This window comes from Gouania willdenowi, chromosome 13 (assembly GCF_900634775.1).
Source record: "Gouania willdenowi chromosome 13, fGouWil2.1, whole genome shotgun sequence".
Classification (NCBI taxonomy): domain Eukaryota; kingdom Metazoa; phylum Chordata; class Actinopteri; order Blenniiformes; family Gobiesocidae; genus Gouania; species Gouania willdenowi.
Genome location: NC_041056.1, coordinates 17,809,263 through 17,830,530, shown reverse-complemented (window position 1 = coordinate 17,830,530; position 21,268 = coordinate 17,809,263). Strand labels below are relative to the sequence as shown.

At 38.0% G+C, this 21,268-nt stretch overlaps 1 protein-coding gene across 1 annotated transcript in view; it reads right to left on the bottom strand.

Moving 5' to 3' along the window:
• Window positions 1-21,268, bottom strand: part of grik4 (glutamate receptor, ionotropic, kainate 4) — a 381,843-nt gene that overhangs the window by 186,178 nt on the left and 174,397 nt on the right. The window contains exon 3 of the mRNA XM_028464526.1: window positions 16,632-16,765. Within this exon, the coding sequence (XP_028320327.1) occupies window positions 16,632-16,713 (82 nt within the window). The 5' untranslated portion in view covers window positions 16,714-16,765. The remainder of the gene's footprint in view (window positions 1-16,631; window positions 16,766-21,268) is intronic.

Genomic DNA, 21,268 nt, shown 5'->3' with positions numbered 1-21,268 from the left:
TCCAATCTTTGGACACATCCAACCCTGTGTCCATTAACTTCAACATTGTTGCCATAAACTTGAGCAATGAGTCATACATGCTCCTCTGCCAGTTGAGAAACATTTCATTCTTTTTTTTTTTTACTGCAATTCCTTGTTTCTGTGTGTTATTGGTTTAGTTTTGTAAATGCTTGTCTAGATTCCCTGGATTTAATAAGAATTGTGCGGTTCTTTGTAAGGATTACCCTTGGTGACAGCCGCCAGCCTTGGCCAACCATGCAAAACGGCACAAGAGAGACAGCCACACCATGCATTGTGAATCACAGAAGAACATGCTGTCAGGGCAAAATTGTTAGTTATGTTTATTAATAAATCATGTCTCCAAATGAGGTCAACCGCAAATTTGCCGTGACACTGCCCTTAAAAAAAAAAAAAAAAAAAAAAAAAACCTATAATACGATTTAGACAATTTAGTTAAGTTTATTGCTAATTTTTAAAAATACGTCATTAAAATCAAGCACTTTTGTTGCTGGAACAGATCAAACTTATTTTACATTTATAACAAAGATCAAATGACATTATGCATCAATCCTTTTACCACAATGACATTTTTAGCATTTTATCCTACTAAGCTTTGGAAACCATTTGTGTCATGTTACATAGCCAATGTTTGTTATACCCCAACCCTTTTTCCTCAATGGTTATTTATTTAGATTGTGGCAAAATCAACATGAAGTCACAGTTCTAGCCTGTGGTGGTGTAATGGTATGGGAAATACTTCCTTAGCACACCTCGGACACTCCAGTATCAAGTGGGTATCCACATGGGTAGATGTTGTGGATGAAGTCCATCACTTATCACCACAGTGTAACCATCCTCTGTTTATTACTTCAAGCAGAGCAAATCACCACAGTTATCTATCTAATAGAGCAATTTTGGAATGTAGTGAAACAGGATACTAGTACAATAGATGTGCAACAGAGAAGATTGCTGCTATTGCATGATGTTATCCTGTCGAAAAGAACCAAAATCCCTGAGGAGGGCTTCCAGCACCTTGTTGAAAACACACAGTTTAACCATTTAAGATTCTAAGTGGTTCTCAAGACAGAAACCTGTTGGACTCAATGATTTGGTAACTGAATGTGGTTGTGTGGTAAACTTGTTTCATCTGCACATTTACTGAAAATCAAATAAGTAAGTTTAAAAATTGGTGATTTTGAAACACATTCTACTTCCTGGTTTGAAATTAGAAATATTAAGACAGCTGGAGGTGCACAAAAAGATGTATGAAGTAAGTTCTACATGAGGGTGTCAAAATGTTTAAGAGTTGCCTTCATTTTCTCAAAGGTTACAAGATGGCAGAAAGGAACTTATAGCATCAAATATGCATGTAAAAGGCACAAATGTGAAGCTTTTTTTTTATTATAATCAGAAAATAAGTAGCAATAAAGGATATTTCATACTGAAATGAAAACTTTGTTTCATTGTGCGGTACAAATACACATCACACAAAAACAGACAAATAAAACAGTGTTGAAAGTTTGGTTGCCAATCAAATAAAAATGCATATTTACATTTTTAAAAGTGCAACTGAAAATGTATTTTGTGCCTTAACAATTGGACTTTAAAAAAAAAACAAAAAACAGTCATTGCACTGATTTACGTCAGATATTTGTTTGAACCAGCAGAGGGCGCTGGTAGCCCAGTGGTTGGTTGGCATGCAGATATTCTGTGCAGTGAAGAAGAGATGCTATGCTAGCAGACAGAGCTAAAACGTGACTTTTACAGATATTCACGTAATATTACAGATATTCTTTCGGTGCTAAAGGGGTAATGAATCATTTATTAACATGTTTAAGTGTAGAAGGCGGCCAGAAAGAAAGTAGTAGCAGATTCCGCCCGCCGGTACACTGCTCGACAAGAGAAGAGATAAATATATAGCTGTTTAATATAGCTGCTGTTTAAAAAAAGTACTGCGATTCAATTTTCAAAGTATCAATGTCAATCGTGATACCTATGAATCGATTTTTAACTGCCTTACGATTAATCGTTGCATCCCTAACTGGCACAGAATCACAGGTTTTACATGAATGGCTTCAGCCTCAAATATTTAATCATTTTAAAAGGAAAAGGCATTAACAGATCCGTGGTGCACATGTGCTGCAAGTGTAAAATGTTTTGCAAAAAAGGGAAATGAATCACAAGCTGCCATCAATCACAACTAACCCAATCATCTCCTCTAATTCCTTTTAAAAGCAGTACTCTCTCCACAACACGCTGGCTGTAATGGATGAGGAAAGCCGAGAACCGCTGCACAAACACTGACTGCTAATGCACTTTAGTGTAGAAGATGTTCAACAGAGGAAGGAAAGAAAAGAAACACTCAAGTTATTCTGCATCTACATAGGAAAATGAATGAGGAATGCTATTTCTTTTCAAATGAAAACAGATTCCAACTCCATACAGAAAAAAAAATTCTATTATATATTATATTATATAATTATATAATTCTATTATATAAGACATTATATGATTTGAAAGAGGATGCTGGAGCCTATCCCGACAGACATTCAGAAATTTTAAGCAGTCTAAAATGAAAAAAAGTAGGTAATGCCAAATATAAAATACCTTTTCCATTTCAGTGAAAAATACTGGAATAAATCAAACATTGGGACGATGTACAACCAAGATTTGAAGAGCAAGGTCTACCAGAGGATGAAAGAGATGGTCTTTCATTTTACAGAAAAAGTAGCCGACTGCAGGAAAACACCATATTCTATTACAGTAGTTATTGGCAACAAGAAATACTTTAAAGTCTGTGAAAAGAAAACTCAAGAGTTTCTATCTAAATGTCAGAAACATTTTACAAACGTAGCTGCCTATACCTCACAAAAAAGCAGTGATCTATGTTGAAATGAATTCAGAATTCATCGCAAAAGAAGGTGGATAAAAGTGAGAAAGAAATACTAGGAAACCAACCAGCTTCTGACAAGGAAAGTTATTGCATCGTACTTTGTGTGAAAACACTCAAATGTTGATACGTACAGTATAAGTAGAAGGTATAAGAAGAGCAAATAAATAATAGTGTAAAAGAAAGTTTTCAATTATTTTCAAATGAATCATTTCAAATATGTTAAGGTAAGATGAGTCTCATCTGGAACCTTTCACTCTGTTGTGAATTCATATTTGGTTAAAGATTAATAAAAGGATTGTTTTCTAAGGCTAATTTTTGTTATGTGAAAATAGCCATGCCAGCCTGTCATTGCCCGATCTCATAGATCCCTGAAGCTAAGCAGGTCTGGGCCTGGTTAGTAGTTAGATAGGAGACCACTGAGAATTCCAGGTGCCACAGTGGGGGACAGAAGCTCCAGTGGTATCTGTCATTGTGTCCTTGGGCAAGGCACTTCACCCACATTGCCTCGTATGAATGTAGTGTGTTGGTGGTGGTTGGAGGGGACAATGGCGCACTTTGGCAGCCTCGCCTCTGTAAGTCTGCCCCAGGGCAGCTGTGGCTACAATAGTAGTTTACCACCACGAAGTGTGGAGTGAAAGAATAATCCCTTAATTCTGTAAAATGACTGAGCCTTCAAAAAAGCGCTATATAAAATTGATGTAATATTATTATTATTATTAGGGGGCCAAGCCCGCGGAGCCAGGGAACCGCATATGGTGCTAGGAACTCTATTGTTATCGTTCCAATTATTATTATTATTATTATTGTTACCTTTTGTAGTTTCATTGGTAAAAGTGTTTCTGCAAGCTAAACCGTGCAAGGTAGGGTGGTGCCCTTTAGAGGGTGGGTCCAAAACCCCACTCAATGAAAAATGTTTTGGTGTGAATGTGTAGCTACAAGTCCACAGCACTATGAACTACATGGCCAGTATAAAAGCATCAGAATTGAAAAATAATGTAAAAACTGTTTATTTTAATTGAGGGGTATAATATTTCAATTGTTAAAATCGTCAATGTGTTTTTAAGCAGCATGACTTGTATTTTAAAGTAAAATAAGGTTACTATACTGTAATATTTATTTAATTTGTGTTTACAATGAGATTTTTTGGGGGGGGACACGACCCCTGCATCCCCCACCATAATTTGCGCCCCTGCCCCCATTTGTCCATCTACAACATGTTGCTCAGAATACTGTGAAAAAAACAACAACAGAGCACAATGATGGAATGAAAGTGGAATTAAAATTCATGGAGCTAACAGAATTTAAACACAAATTTGACATAAATTGTTCATTGAGAGATTACTAAAAAAGTGTGCAGTGCAATACCAATTCCCTTATGTTGGATTTCTGAGGAAAAAAATCTGAATTCTAAATTTAAAATCAGAAAAATATCAGATTTTTTACCTTAAAGTCAGACTTCTCACTTTAAAGTTGGAATTCTGAGAAAAATGTCAGATTTCTTAATTTAAAGTCAGAATTCTTGAGGAAAAAAGTTATTATACTATGATTTTCATGGTCTGACCCAACTTAATAACTCAGTTCAACGCAACAATTATTTTTATAAACATTTTGTTTATTCATTTGTTCTTTCATCTTTTTTTATCTTTCTTTTTCATCATGGGGGGATAGAGATTAAGAGTCAAACTTGAGGTTTATTTTGTTCTAATGTTTGGTTTTCCTGGTAAACCACTGGCGGATTCTTTTCCATAGAGGTTTCTTTTTAGCGTGCCTGGACCGCTCTTCTTCTAATTCCACATCTTTGGCTTTCAGTTGGTTCTGTGCTTCTACCAGGGCGTTCTCCAGCAGGGTCACCTTTTCTTTCACCTGCTCCTCCAGACTGCTGTAGGCCTGCTCCTTTGACTTCACCACTTCTAACATGTTGGCGTTCCCATCCAACAGTTGGTCGTGTTGATCACTTTGACTTTTGAATTTCTCCTGCGCCTGCCTGAGATCGGCCCTCAGAACGTCCTTTTCAATGTTCTGCTCATGGAGCTCCTTTCTGGAAACATCTAGAGCCAGTATGAGATGGGCCAGGTCCCTGTCTAGTAATTCCATCTGGTACGTTTTAAAGAATGACTTGTATCTCATGTCTTCACATGTGATACACCCTGATGGCGCTTGGTCAGGTACCAGTGTACAGCCTGGTTCACAGGGACTCACTGGTACGGTGGCTGGTGGATGGTTCACCTGTTCATCATCACCCTTGTCTCCAGGAGATGATGGTTGGTCTCCCTTCATCTCCTGTGTCTTAACCTTCTTCCTCCGAGGTGGCTTTGGCGGGTGGAATGACGCCCCTCTGAATTTGTTAAATAAGGGCTGAGAATCCCCAAAGTCACTAAAAGTAACGTCCATCGCTGGTTTTTGATCCATCGTCAATGTTTCAAGAAACAAAAGCAAGAGAATGTTCAACAAAAAAGTGTCGTTTTTGGAGCTGTGAGCTTTGAGCTGTGCGTGCTACTCTAGAAGAATCTAGGTACTTTCAAGTCATTGCTTTCATCTCCTGTGTTTGTTTTCATTTCTGTTGTCATGGTTACAATCAACACAACATTCTAAATGATGATTTGCTGCTGCTTTATTAACAAACAATAAAATAATGAAATTAAAGAAATCTAAACAGGGCTAAGAACCCCCCCACCCCCAAACAAATAAATAAATAAAAACTCAGGTGAATTAAAAGTTGATTTAAAGCAGGATTTGAAAGTCTTCAGTGCGGGGGCCTGTTAGACGTTGGAGGGTAGCTTACTTTACAGCAGGGTTTCTCAAATGGGGGTACGTGTACCCCTAGGGTTACGCAATGGCCCTACAGGGGGGACTTGAGGGAGAGAGTGGAAAAATAACTACTGAAGTGTCCGTTTTTGTCCCCCCCCCAGGCATGAGATGACTGGAAATAATAAAAACTATAGAAATAAATCTATTCGGGAACCACTAAATCTATCTTTTAACCTATGTGGGGTCGCCTGAAATTTCTGAAAAATGTAATTACTTTTTTGTAATTATTTTTAATTATTAAAACAACACAATCTTAAACAACTGTATTTCTATACTTTCACTTTGTGAATATAGTTAAACTAAAATGCAGTAAAAATAAATACATATCTGAGCTCAAACATGATTGGAAACGATCAAAATAGGGTCACGATCCAAAAAAGGTTGTTTACCACTGCATTAAATACTGTTTCTTTCCACTTATTTACTAAGTTAGATTCTTTAAAATGTGGGTTTTTTGAATAGTTTTCTATGCAAAATGTTGTAGTCGAACAAAGGGGGGGTACCTATATATCTCTTAAATGGCAAGACCGATTTTTACCAAATTTGGTGGGTATGACCTTGGGTCGCTCCTGGGGCCGTGTTCAGTTGAATTATTATGTTGAGGGCTGTGAAATTTACAGGGTACATATATAAGAGTACACAGACCACCCATACCAAAATGTGCACCTTTAGGTGGCGCTATAATGGGTGCAGATGCATTTTGGCCTGTAACTTTCATATTTTGAATCACATCTTCCAAAACTTCATATCCATCTGTTCACAGCAAATGGCACGTTGGCCTGTGTCCTGACGCTCGCCCCAAGCCCGTCATCCTACGTGACGTACTTTCACGGGCTCCGTGAAACCTGGGGGCAGAGTCGCGTGGGAAAACTTGGCCCCCTTTCATAACTGCTTGCAGTTCTAGTTATTATTATTATCATTATCATTATTATTATTGATATCATTAAGTTGAGTGAACCTTAGAGAAACTCTCACTCTGAGGTAAATCTAGGTATTTCCTGTGAATGCTTTTATTTTGGAAGGTTCCAGGAAATGCTTCTCCAGGTTTCGTGTGTCTTTGTAATGCTGACAAGTTGGAAGTAAATCTCAGTTAAAAGAGAGTATATACAGTACACGTGTAACATGCTCTGGCTACATCTCCTCCATGTAACAATAAGATCTGTGCATAGAACCGTGACAATTAAGACCTGTCTGTCAAAAGTGCTAAATAAATGCACAGCCACCACAATCAGTTCCAAGTTTGGCAAATCACACTGCCTGTGCAGTATTTGGTGCTGTCGAGATTATTGAATGTATATACAGAATTCTATTACTACACATTATTACGCATGCAAACATTGGGTAAGTCAACCCATAGCTGTACTAATTACACGGGAAATGTAATCAAGCCCAGCCAAACGGTTTCCATCAATATAATTTTTTAAAAAACAGACTTGAATGAAACTTCAGCCAATGCCCTGAAAATGACCTTCTTTGTCTATCGCCACAGGATTGCAACGGTCCAAAAACCAAGGCTGCTTCTCTTGCAGCCTAGTTTATTACAAAAAAGTATGCCTGTGCCTTCCATCTCAGCGTGAAACACACTTCATTACACATGTGCAAACACTCGCCTACAGCTTGTAATTAGTATGTTAATAATTTAACAACCAATGTTTTTATGCCTGTGTGTAGATGAAGATTGTGGCATTATTTCTGCAAGCATGTGCACGTGCCCAGTGCAAATGAACATCATTGGTAATATCAAACACCTTTAAATTTGTTTCATGATTTGACAAACGAATGTCATTATTTTGTGATGCGTGCGCTTGCAAATACACACTTCTGTCGCGCTAACGCATCACGTACCTGTGCACTGTGCCTTTATCAGATTTACTGAATTATTTATGTGGTACACTCAGGAGCAAAGCACTGTGCATTAATTGTATAACATCAGTCTTATCTGCCATTAACTAAACGATTGGTCCCAGCACATACTCTGGTGATTAAAGCCTTAGTGATTCATCATAAACTCCCCCTCTTTCAGTCAACCCTGAGGTTCCTGAGTTGTCTCCTACAAAACACACCATCTCTGCCCTAAAATACTGAGAAAACATTTTCAAATTAGCTTACTGACATACACCGTGACAAAGAACTTTACAGCCTCGAGGCGTGCATGCTGTTGTGTAATTAAAATCCCTTTTTCTTTCTTCTGATATGTCCTCAATACCTTTGTTGTCATCTCAGTAAATCAAAGAAAACTGGGCACCAAGCTCTTGTTACAGGTGGCCTCCTCAGAACTGGCACAGCTCAAAAGTGTCCTGTAGCATCAGGTCTGTGAGCGCACATGTCTGATTGTCATTAACCCAATGCCTCGCAAAGCATACGGTTGAGTAATTAAAAAAAAGAAGCAATTAATCACCAAGTTCTCCCATGGCTAAACAAAAGTTGGTGTTTCAGCCTCTGTTGTGAATAAAAGCTACAATATTACAGCACATTAACCGAGCTAAACAATGTAAATGATCTCATCATTTTGCTGCCTAGTTATTTCCTCTCCTTGTCACCCCAACGTACAATCTACCATGGTCTTCCAGTTACAGTGAGTTAAATGAGTTCATAGATGCCAACTGTAATCAGCACAGCTGAGGGCAGAATGAAACAGACTGGAGGCAAGGGCACAATGACTCAGCTGTGGTGGCTTCAGCAGCCAGCCTCAATAAGGCACTGTGAGGGTAGATGGAGCTCAACTATGGGGATTGACAGAATGTGTAGCAAACCTACATCTACAAGGCTAATTCTACAATTACAATCGACCTGTGTGCTGATCTGACAGTTATGAAACATGCCAAAATTTAAAAGTTAGATTTTTAAAATTACTTAATTTTATTTAAATCAATTCATTTCTGAAACCAAGTGGTTATTCAGTTAGAATGTTACTTTCTGTGCTAAATGGTAAAATACTCATATTTTTAAAAATAATGTACTTTTCCAGGTATCTCAATATTGGTAACAGGGTTGCACCAAAGACAACAAATAAAACCTGTGATAAAATGTTTGCCTTTGATGCCGGAGTTGATCCAATCAAGCTTTTCATAGTCTAGTTCAGGGGTCGGCAACTCCAGTCCCCTAGGGCCGGATTCCTGAAACCAATGTGTGGTCATCAAGCTCTGCAGAAGCATGATAACGAGCTTCATTTGATTCGGGTGTGTTGGAGCAGGAAAACATCTAAAAGTCTCAGGAATCCAGCCCTGGAGGACTAGAGTTGCCGCCCCCTGGTCTAATACCTATTAATGATGAATACATAACAGAAAACTGAACACGAGAAGGTTTGTTTTTTTTTGTTGTTGTATATTTAGAGTGTTTAGAAGTACAGAAAAGTTCAAATTAGTCTCTTCAGGTGCTCTGTTGATATCTTTATATTCTGTTTTGGTCATATTTTTCAATCTGTTTCGATTCTCTATTACGTTTTTTGAACAATAACGTCACAGTATTTGCAGCGGAACTGCCAAATTAGGACATCGACTACAGGCCCAACACTTTTATTTCTCGCTTTTATTTTGTAGTCCAAGCTCAAGGATGCTGAAGTTACGAGAGGATAAGTCAAAATGTTCGGTTGTAACCCACACGCTTCATTACACCGTCTCCCGCATCAGAACCTTTTCAAAGTGCCTGTAAATAACGCTAAAAAGTGTGATGATACGACGTCCCTGTCATTGTTTTGTTAGCATTAGCAGTTGCACCGTCTTCAGACTTCATATGTTAGCGCTGTGTGCTCGTTTTAGATCCTTGATGATATGGCCTACGTGATTTAATTTAAGTCTAAAGTTTTCATTAGTCATTTCATTTTGCCATTTTTGTCTCCGAAAAGACTGTATTAAAATGCATTTTGTGACGTTAGCTTGGCGCTAGCGTTAGCTCGGTGCTTGTGTTAGCTCACTTGTTAGGGTTCTGCAGGTTCATCATCTTCATTTTCATCTCGCTCCACCGGGTCCGACTCTGGCTCAAACATGTAAAGCTGGATGGACAAGTCTTCTGTTGTTGACATTTTGTAAAATGTGAACAAAAAGTTTTTGCGCCGCTACATAATCGTACCTCTTCTATCAAACTACAAAAATGGCCGAGCAGGGTGGAGTTTAACCGAGTGTCACCTCTGCAACCTGGAGAGGGGGCGGAGTATGAAGTGTCTCATTTGCATTGAAAGAGACCGCACCAAAACAAGTTGCTCTCAGAAGCACATCAGAAAAGGGGTAGAAAAGGGGTGGAGCTATAATAATGAGGAATTCAGACCCAAGCATAGATCAAATCCTTATGAACTAAGAAATTCATTATTATTTTTGATTAAAATTGTGTGACAACAGGGTTGCTTAAAGCCATAGGGTTGAATAGATGAACTACTTTCAATCTTCTTTGTATACATGTGTAAAATAAAAGCTCAAGATCACATAAATGTCATTTGACTTTTAATTCACATTAACATTTACTGTCAGGAGTTTCAGATGTTTTCAGAAAAAATACAGACCAAGGACTGTATTTGTCTGTCATCAGTCAGTGATGCAATGACTGCATGATGTGCAGTTTAATACTAAGCAGTGAACAGAACAGGGGTGCTCTTACATAAACAAACTAACAAATGCCCTTAGCACTCATCAGCATACAAAATTGGACTCCAATTAGATAATGTATTTGTCACAAAAGATGTTCATATTATATATACAGTACATTTTGTATTAAATCATGTGTGTTTGTGTATTTAACTTGGTCTGCTTTCATAAAAATGTGATTGCATTTTGTGTGTTTATCCTGAAGTGTAGCAGTAGTTCTTCCCTCAGGGTTATGAAGGCAAGGTGAACTGAAAAACTGCTCGCCACTAATTTTCGAGGTGTTTTATCAATGCAAAAAGCTGAAAGAGAAAGTCACTCCCATTTTGCCTCGGGGTTACTTTTAACAAGATTTTGAACATATTTCAGAGGCACTTGAAACTGTAGAGATACCCTAACCCATACTTTGATTCTAGTAACATTTAATTTCTGAAAAACAAGGTAAAAAACTAAAATAAAAAAACATACTGTGTTGGCCTGCTGCAAACCCAAAAATACGTTTTTATTGCACAAATTTAGTAGCATAATTCACTCTATGTTCTGGAACAAGATACTGTAACAACACATTGGAAAAAAACAAATTATAATTTCATTACTGGGTGCCAATTGAAAAGAACTTAAGCACATTGGGTTGTTTTTGTAGAAGAGGCTTACTTCTCACAGTTTATTCTACACTGTTTTCCTCTTCTACAATAATCCCAAAATAAACTTCATCTCACCCTGAAAATGGGCTCAAGTGATGCCGTAACAAACCAGGTAAAGACACCAGTTCGACCTCTGCTGTTGTGAAAGCGATGCTTAAAAAAAATAACCCCTTGGCATATTCTTATCAAGTTTCACATCAGTGGGTAGTTGTCACAAAAGCAATCAAAGGCCAAAGTTTACTTGTTTTGTTTTTTTAGTATGAATATGGACAGTAAAAGCAGAACACACAATACTTCTGACTTTTTAGGCTTTTTTGGGATTACTGGTTTGTAATGGCCAAGTGTTTATACTGCTGTTGTTGTTTTTTTAAAGCAGAACAAAGTAACTTGTGCTTAGCGCTCCCCCTAAAGGACCCTTTTGCTTATTTCACTGTCATATTATTGTTATATGTTATATGTATATATGTTATTTCACCTGCCCCACCCCACAGCTACACGAGCACCTTTGCTCCCCCAAGACGGTAGCAACCGATCACTGAAAAATCCTCATACAGCAGTGACACTAAGGGTGCTTTCACACATATAGTCCCATGTGACCATGTGAACAGTATGAGGAAGAGAGACAAGTAAAATGAATGAATGATGTGGGAGTAATACGGAAGTGAGTGTGGAAATGTGTGTCGTGTGTTTGTGTGCTGATGGATGGATGGATTGATATTTGTGTGTGTGTTGCCTGATGGAGCGCTGGGTTGCGAGTGTGTGTGCGTGCCAGTTGTGCAATCAAACACACTGTCGTCGCAGAGCCGCGTGTGTGTGTTGCTGCTGAGCTGTCACTGCATAGAGTTGCTCCTTTCCTCGGACAAAGGTCTTTTTTTTAAATTAGAGAAAATTTAATTTGTAGACCTTGTGCAGCCACGGGGCTGGTCATAATTTAGCATTAGTTTGTATCGGGCTGCCGTAAAGCAGTACGTCTTGCCACGGGGTTGGAGGCAGGAAAGTTGCTGTTTTCTGGCCAGAGACAGCAGGGGGAGATGAAAGACCCCCCAATCACCTCATAAACACTTGTATCACCCTCACAGGGACTATGAGAAGGATTTATTAAAGTGAAAAAGTTACTTAGTTCTGCTTTAATGTTGGCTCTTCCTATTATTTTGAAGCAGAATAAACTCCTGCTTATATTAAATGAATGAATTAAATAACTAAGAACTGTTTACTGTTAAGCTCTTCTTAAAAATGAGTAACATGCCTCAGGGGGTTTACATTGTGAAGAAAGTGAACTGAACTTTAAATCAAACATTGTTTAGATTGACAATAAATGGCAAAAATAATTGCTTAATAACATCTTGATGGGATGTAGTTTTTGAGAGGGTTACAGAGCGATGTCTGATTGGAGGAAGCGATCGGCTGCTAGCATGGTTCAATCCGGTGTGCCTATTACCATTTTATTCATTCTCCATTAGTGTGCTTTAACTGACTGTGCTAGAGTATTTAAAAACGGAGGTTCCCGCTACCAAGCTACACTGTTGGATGGACACTGACAGTAACATTTTGGCAAGCAGGCAATACTCAGGGTACACCAAAGATAATCATCATCTCCTGGAGCAGTGGTTTCATAAACTTTTTTGGCTCAAGTACCCCCTTTGTCCAACAACTATAACATTTTGCTTAGATTCTATGAAAAAACTATAGAGCATAACGATGGAATGAATGCGCAATAACACACATTTTAAAGAATCTCATTGTGTAAATAAATGGAAAGAAACTGTATTTAGTGTCTCGTGAATAGATTTATCTCTATAGTTTTGATCATCTCCTGCCTGGTGTTGGACAAAGACTGGCCAATTGCATTTTCAGTTCATGTTCTAATCAAGATAAATTCCATCATCATTATTATGATTATCATTTTAACTAAAAATAAACATCATAAAACACCCATATTTGTAATGCCTTCATTTGTAAATTTGACACTTTCTCTCTCCATCATGTACCCTTAGGTGTACATGTACCCCCATTTGAGAAACACTGTCCTGGAGTGTAAATGGCAGAGCCTCGTTATTGTAAGGGGTTTAGTTTAGTTTTTGAGTCACTCTGTGTGCTTTTCAGTTGTGTTTTGTAGCTCAGGGCATGTGTTCCTGTGCTGGTGCTTTGCCGACTAATCACACTAAGAAAACATGTACCGTAGGCGCTGTTCTCACAGAGAAAAAATGTGGAAAAAACAGACCAATAACCTGATTATTTGTCAGCTGTCAGTGATGCAATGACTGAATGATTTAATAATGAATGAGTTAATACTAACAGTCAAGTGGTGGGGGACAAAGCAGTAACCAGAAATGGGGATGCTCTATTATTAGCAAATTAACAATAATGAATACCATTGCAGAGTTTTTTGTGATTATTGTTGTCAAAATTGTCTTATTTAACTGGACTGAACTCAGAAATAATATGACACTAAAACAAGACAATATAATACTAAAACAAGACAAAATCAGATGCCTCATTTTAGATGGACTGCTGTGCGATTGTTTTTTCCTGTGGGCCAGTATCAGTTGACACAAGGCCCTGTAATGGGCTACGACCCAGTGTTTGGGGACATTGCTGGAGTGCATATGTCGACCTTCTTGCTTCCATACAACAATACAATCCTTGGCAGTTATTGTGAGCTGATAATGTAGAGACAGCCATGAACGAGCTATCATTTTTGCAAAACAGCTGCACTGACATCTAAGGTCAACTTCAATACACGCTTTCAGAGATTACAAGTGTCTAAAGAATATACAACAACCTGCTATATTTAAGATATGCAAAACCAAGACACCACTTCCTTGTTATGACATTTTATTATAATGTAACTTCAGAACAGGAAGCTTTAAAGATGGAGAAATTAATATCTCGAGCCAACCTATAAATGCTTGTCCATTATATACAGTATTATTGCCTTCGCAATGATGTCTGGTTCAGAAATTAATGGAAGATTGTGGAATCTTTCACACATGTTTTTTTGGTTGAATTTCCATAATTTTTTGCAATCATTCTTCAGACGGAACTGAAAAATATTGAACATTTCTCAAGCAAAATATATTACTTCTTTGTGTTAAAAACTAAACATACATACACACATATATATGTATATATTAGATTAAAGTCAGATGAAAAACTTCTGAACACCAAATGCATGTGAGTAAAATAGTACATATTCAATCAAGCCTTGATCAAAATAGGAAACTTTGAAGATGACAGTTACCACCAACTCATTTTTGTCATGGTTTGAAATACTGGAGCCATGAAATACATGCATTCTCTCAATTGCATAGCAACAGTAAAAAGATAATGTAGCAAAAGAGAAAGATGCGTTATGGTTCCAATATGCATTCATGAGCTCATAGAAGTACTTCTTTTTGTCAAGCTGAATAATATTGTTTACTTAACTTGGATTATCTTATATCCTTGAATCCTATGTGACATATCAGTTGAAATTTAGAGTAAAGTAAAACAAAGTACTGTGATGGACTGGCGCCCTGTCCAGGGTGTACCCCCGCCAAGCGCCCTATGAGAGCCGGAGATTGGCACCGGCAGACCCCCGCGACCCTGTCAAAAACAGGAATAAGCGGGTAAGAAAATGGATGGATGGATAAAACAAAGTAGGAGTTTTATCATAAGAATAAATTATAATTAACCTCTTTTTTTCTTAAACGCCAATGGCGCTGATTAAAGAAGCATACGTGTTTTTATGCATCCTCTCGTTTTCCCTGAAGTTTGGTAGTCATTAGTAAATTTCCACTCTTTTTCTTTGTCTACAAATCTAACTCTACACTTCTGCAAGTCGACAAGCATGCTTTTAAAGTTCGACTCATCAGTAAGAGTTCACTCAGAGTCCAAGAGGTGTGATACCAATCTATGTCTCAATCTATGCTTTTTTTTGGCAATCTTACCTTTTGTTTAGTACACAAAAGTCAAGCATAAACATTCATGCATATTTTCCCAACATGGACAAGGCATCTATACATAAGTAATGAGACAGCCAGTCAAACGGTTAGAGGAGGAGAAGCTGGTGACAGGATGTCAGTGAGAGGAAGACTGTGAAAGAATATTAAGAAGAAGAACCGTCCCCCACTGGTCACCAGCACTCTTTGGCAGGTTATATGTGGATTGAACCATGACCTCTCAATCACAAAGTCAAGCAAGTCTAGCATTTGGTCCAAAGACCTATACTGCTTTTTCCTTTAGTCATGTTTTAACTAGATCTTTTTCTATCTACTGTTTTTTTTAATCTATCTATCTATCTATCTATCTATCTATCTATAGTATCTATAGTATCTATCTACAGTGTCTGTCTATCTATCTATAGTATCTATCTATATTATCCATCTACAGTGTATGTCTGTCTTTCTGTCTATCTATAGTATACAGTGGGGCAAAAAAGTATTTAGTCAGCCACCAATTGTGCAAATACTCCCACTTAAAAAGATGAGAGGCCTGTAATTTTCATCATAGGTATACCTCAACTATGAGAGACAAAATGAGAAAAAAAAATCCAGAAAATCACATTGTAGGATTTTTAATGAATTAATTGGTAAATCCCTTGGTAAAATAAGTTTGGTCACCTACAAACAAGCAAGATTTTTGGCTCTCACAGACCTCTAACTTCTTCTTTAAGAGGCTCCTCTGTCCTCCACTCGTTACTTGTATTAATGGCACCTGTTTGAACTTGTTATCAGTATAAAATACACCTGTCCACAACCTCAAACAGTCACACTCCAAACTCCAATATCGCCAAGACCAAAGAGCCCTCAAAGGACACCAGAAACAAAGTAGTAGACCTGCACCAGGCTGGGAAGACTGAATCTGCTATAGGTAAGCAGCTTGGTGGGAAGAAATCAACTGTGGGAGCAATTATCAGAAAATGGAAGACATACAAAACCACTGATTATCTCCCTCGATCTGGGGCTCCACGCAAGATCTCACACCGTGGGGTCAAAATGATCACAAGAACGGTGGGCAAAAATCCCAGAACCACACAGGGGGACCTGGTGAATGACCTGCAGAGAGCTGGGACCAAAGTAACAAAGGTTACCATCACTAACACACTACGCCGACAGGGAATCAAATCCTGCAGTGCCAGACGTGTCCGGGCCCATATGAAGTTTGCAAGAGAGCATTTGGATGATCCAGAAGAGGATAGGGCAAATGTCATATGGCCAGATAAAACCAAAATAGAACTTTTTGGTAAAAACTCAAATCGTCGAGTTTGGAAGAGAAAGAACACCATACCTACTGTAAAGCATGGAAGTGGTAACATCATGCTCTGGGACTGTTTCTCTGCAAAGGGACCAGGACAACTCATCTGTGTATAGGAAAGAATGAATGGGGCTATGTATCGTGAGATTTTGAGTGAAAACCTCCTTCCATCAGCAAGGGCATTAAAAATGTCTTTCAGCACGACAATGATCCCAAACACACCGACCGGGCAACAAAGGAGTGGCTTCTTAAGAAGCATTTCAAGGTCCTGTAGTGGCCTAGCCAGTCTCCAGATCTCAACCCCATTGAAAATCTTTGGAGGGAGTTGAAAGTCCGTGTTGCCCAGCGACAGCCCCAAAACCAGTAGAAATTTACTAGAAATGTCACTTTTGCTATCATTTGACTCCCTCAGAGTGCTGATAGACTTTTTACAAGTAGACTCAAGAACCAATACCCATCATTATTGCGCTGACTTACCTATTCGGAAGGAGAGCGGGCCAGCAGAGGTGCATCTCACCCACATCGCTAAGAAGAGCAGAAGCGCCCAGGCTGTGAGCATCTTCTATGACTCCTCATGGGTCCTGCCCCGGGGATGCCCCTGTCACAGCCACCTGAAAAACACAACCGAGGAGAATACACCATTATACATCAGTCCTAGTTAGAAGGGATACTTTTGTTATACAAGACTTCATGTACTTCATTCTGTTTTGGTTCGTCTTTCTCTCTTGCTGGAATACAATGAATCGGTTGAAAACATTTACAAACCAATGTTAGAAAAATCTGATGCTTTAAAGCAGCGGTTCTAAACCTTTTCAGACCCCCAAAATAAAGGTGCCAGATACCGGGGACCCCCACTAGCTGAAGGTGGTTGAACACAGTCATGAACATTGAAGAACAGTCATGTGAAGACAGGTCCATCTATAAGTGGGAATAAAGGGATGAGCTTTGGGGGCCCATTCACAAAGTCAGCAAAATGATGGTCCATTGTTCTATGAATCTGTGATAACCACTAGGAGTGTGACAATATCTCGATACAACAATATATTGCAACATTTTTCCGCACGATCGATTATCGATATGCTCCCGCTATATCGATTTTTTTTTTTTTTCAAAACCTTTTCTGCTTTTTCACAAAAATTTTAGACAAATAAGAAATTTTGTCACTGTTTGTTGAAGGAACCAATACATTGGCATTTTGACACTTATTTACAGAAATGTTGCACTAAAATAGCGTCACTGTTCATAGGACACTTTCAATTTATTGTCTTTCAGAGATTTAAAATAAACATTTAATTTTTTCACTTAATCTTTTTTTTCTTATGTCATAGATTATCGTAGATTGATTTCTGACCAATATATCAATAATCGCAGTATCGTCATATTGTGAGATAATCGTTATCGTGAGCTTTGTATCGCGTATCATATCGTGAGGTACCCAGAGGTTCCCTCCCCTAATAACCACATTTATTTATTTTTCTGAATAATATCCACTGTTAACCACTGTTTATTATTATTTGTGCCATAGTATATAGTCATTTTACAGATATAAATCCTTGTTTTAATCAGAGATAAAATGAGTTAAAAGTGACCAAAAATGGTGGAAATTGTGGTGAATAGGGATTTTAAAAACCAGAGAAATCGGTTAGAAGTTACAAATTAGAGTGGCAAAAACCAGACAAAAAAGTGGTGAAAATGGTTCAAAGTGTCAAAATGTGACAGAAAAAAGTAAGAGCAATTAGTTTAAACTGGCAAATAATGGGCATGAGAAGTGTGAATGTTGTGACATTGGCAAAAATAAGCATAAAAGTGGAAATAATGGATCGACATATGCGACATTAGGTGGTAGATATGGTGGAAAGGGTTTATATGTGCCCAGAATGTCTTGAAAGTGAAAAAAATGTTGCAAAACAGGTATTGAAATTTGATGGAGGAGTGGCAGAAATGGGAGTAAAGCAAAGATATGGCAAGAAAAATTGTATAGTTGCAGAAAAAGGATAAAAATATGCAAAAATGATCTCAAATTGTTCAAAAAATATTCTTAATTTCTTGAGGGCATCTGGCAACCCCCACTCCGTGTCTCACGGCCCCAGGGTTGAGAACCCCTGCTTTAAAGAATAGAAGACTGTATAACCGATAATACTGGTTTTCAATGACATTTAGAGACATAAAGAAGAAATAAATTAGCATCATATGAAAATAATCTTGGTACACATAAATAATATTAATCATCACTGCAGTCCAAATGGTAAACCTTGCGACTTATTGAATCCTCTGTTTCCAGCACCTTTTCTCTCTTATTCCTCTCACTTCAATTACACCTGATCCTCATTCGTAATCTGCCTAGTAAATAAGATGTGGTTTAGAGTGGATGAACTCATCATACACCCACACAAAAAACACACAAATTAAGGCATGGGCTGTAACAAAAGCCTTTGCTGATCACTCACTCCTTGATTGTGGCCGCAGCCTGCCTGACTCCAGCACATTTTCCTGATTCGGTTTCCTGGTTACGACTTCCTGCCCTGGTAAGCTGAAATGACACGTGCCTCGGACCACGCCTCCTCATCCCAGCCCTGGTAACAGCATTGCTCACTGCTTCTGGCCATGTCTCCTCGTCTCTGCACCAGTGAACTGAAACACTTACTGCCTTCGAACATGAACATTCCCTATATGACCTGTTGAAAGTTCACCCTCCTGGCAGACAGGAGACCTGGGTTCAAATCCAGCTTTAGGCACTCATTAAACTCATTTTGAACCACCATTTGTTGCTTCTGCTAACGTCTTCAATAAAGACATCAAAGTGTGTTTTTGACACAAGTTGGCGTAAGGGTGCCATTTGGGTGATCTACAGCACAGCTTTCTGAGAGTAACAACATTACTATTTTACTATGTAGAACACACTCATGTTTGACAGGCAGGTGTTAGTGGTCAGCTTTATGCACAACGGCTGCAGGCGTGAAGGAGAGAAACTGCTAAAAGAGGCAGCGAAGAGGAGATAATTTTTGCTCGAGTAAAAAAAATGTAACGAATAAAAAAGAAGCCATTCTTTTAAAACCATTATTCAAGGGTCGTTCTTTTCTTGACTTCTCTATTGTTTTTTTTTTTTTTTGCTTTTCTCAAACGACCTACTCACACAGAGTCAAATATTGTGTTTATCTTCATATTCATATTTGTTCAGGTTGCCCTCTGGAAATGAATGCTTCACATTCGGTTTTTGCCACTTGTATTTTTCCTAATTTCTAGTTGGTGGGATGCCTACTTCACTAAGCAGTTTCTGACACACACTACCATATAGATGCTTGGGCAAACTCCACTAAGCTATGACATCATTGCCAACCTCCGTCTCAAACGGCAAAGAATAAATCATTTTTGAGGATTTATTATTTAGTTTAATAAAAAAGCCTGGTTATGTTCTTACTAATTTGTCTTGTGTTGAGTGCAGATTAATAATGAATTAACTATGCATGTTTATATAGCTAACCATGCTAGGTTCGTAGCTAAATCTTAGGAATAAACTTAAATTACTTGATTGTTTTGGCCACTGACTTATTTCTTGTTAGCAGTAACTTATTACCTTTCCGGCATGCAAAAGAACAAAAAAAAACCAAAAAAAAAAACAATAATGTGATTCTGCTCTGAATGTCAAAATGAATTTCTGTGATTGCAACCATGTTGGAAATGAACTGAATAAATAAAATAAATAAAATAAATAAAATTTGCATTTATGTATTTACCACTTATGTAGTTGAGAAATGATTTCATGCTTGCAGATTCTGTTTTTATGTGATATTGTTGACTATACATTACATTAGAACAGGGGTGCCCAAATTATTTTCATTGAAGGGTCAAAAATGTATTCCGGTGGAGGGCTGCGAGCTAAAACTAAAATGAAATTAAATATGCCAATAACATACATGTGCAAAATAAACACTTAAAGTAGTTTTGAAATTGAAGAACACTTATCTTTACTCTGTTTTATGGCATAAAATTATGAAACATCTTTATGTCTTCAAAGACAGTTAGTGCAATATAAATTCAACAAAACGGACACAACATACCTCGCCTGTACATTTTCCCTGCCTTGAACAATCCTTTAAAACTAAAAAAAAAGAAAGTAATTAGACATCAGCTTTAGATCTTTTTTCTTATAAATCACTGTATTATATACATTTTGCTAGAAATATTAACAATAGAGCAGGGCATGCTCCAATTTGACTGAAAAAGAAATACAAAATGACCTTATCGGACAAAATGCTACATCCATCACTATAGGGAACAGTTTTTAGCCTTACAATCCTGTACATGCACATGCAGAAACATGATGCCCGTCCTTGGTTTTTAAAAGTCTCTCAATATCAGGCTCCAACTGACTTATTGACAAAGTGAGAATGTCGAGCAGGTGAGAGTCAGACAGCGAGTTTCTCAATGTACCCAACAGGCTGTATGTTGTGTACATTGTTAGATATTGACCTGTAAATAATGAAGTCGTTAAAATCCAATGTGCTCTTCTTCAGACGGGGCCTCACAACGGTTGCTTTAAAGGTTGCAGAGCAGAGAAGGTGCCTGTCTGAAGAGAGCAGTTTATAATGTTTACAACTTCATCCTTAAAAGATCTGTAAAATGATTTAAAAAGTGGGGACGGGATTGGGTCTAATAAACGTGGTGGCTTTTACAGTGGACAAAACTTTATCAAGCATCACAGCATCAACCAGAGCAGAGCAGAGCTGACACCTTGGGGATCGTCACCTGTAATTCCTGTAAGAGGGATCTGTGCGCCAAAGGCGGTAACACAACCAAAGCGTACCTTATGTTGTAGGTCAGGTCCTGGGTGCCCAGCCTGCTCGGATTTGGCTACAAATGGAAAAATGTACCGTATGTACACATACTATGAACGTTTCTCTGTTTAATTGCTCAAAGTAAACAAATAAAAACCTAAAAATGAAATAAAATTAACAACAGAAGATGATTAATGTGGGTGAAAAAAGCAGCAACACTTGAGAATTCACGGTGCATTGCTGATGCAGATGTAGTTGCACAGATCACATTCTTCTTTGTTACGTTTCTTTGTATAAATATTCACTACTGCTGTTTTTTTTATTAATGTATCAAAGCAT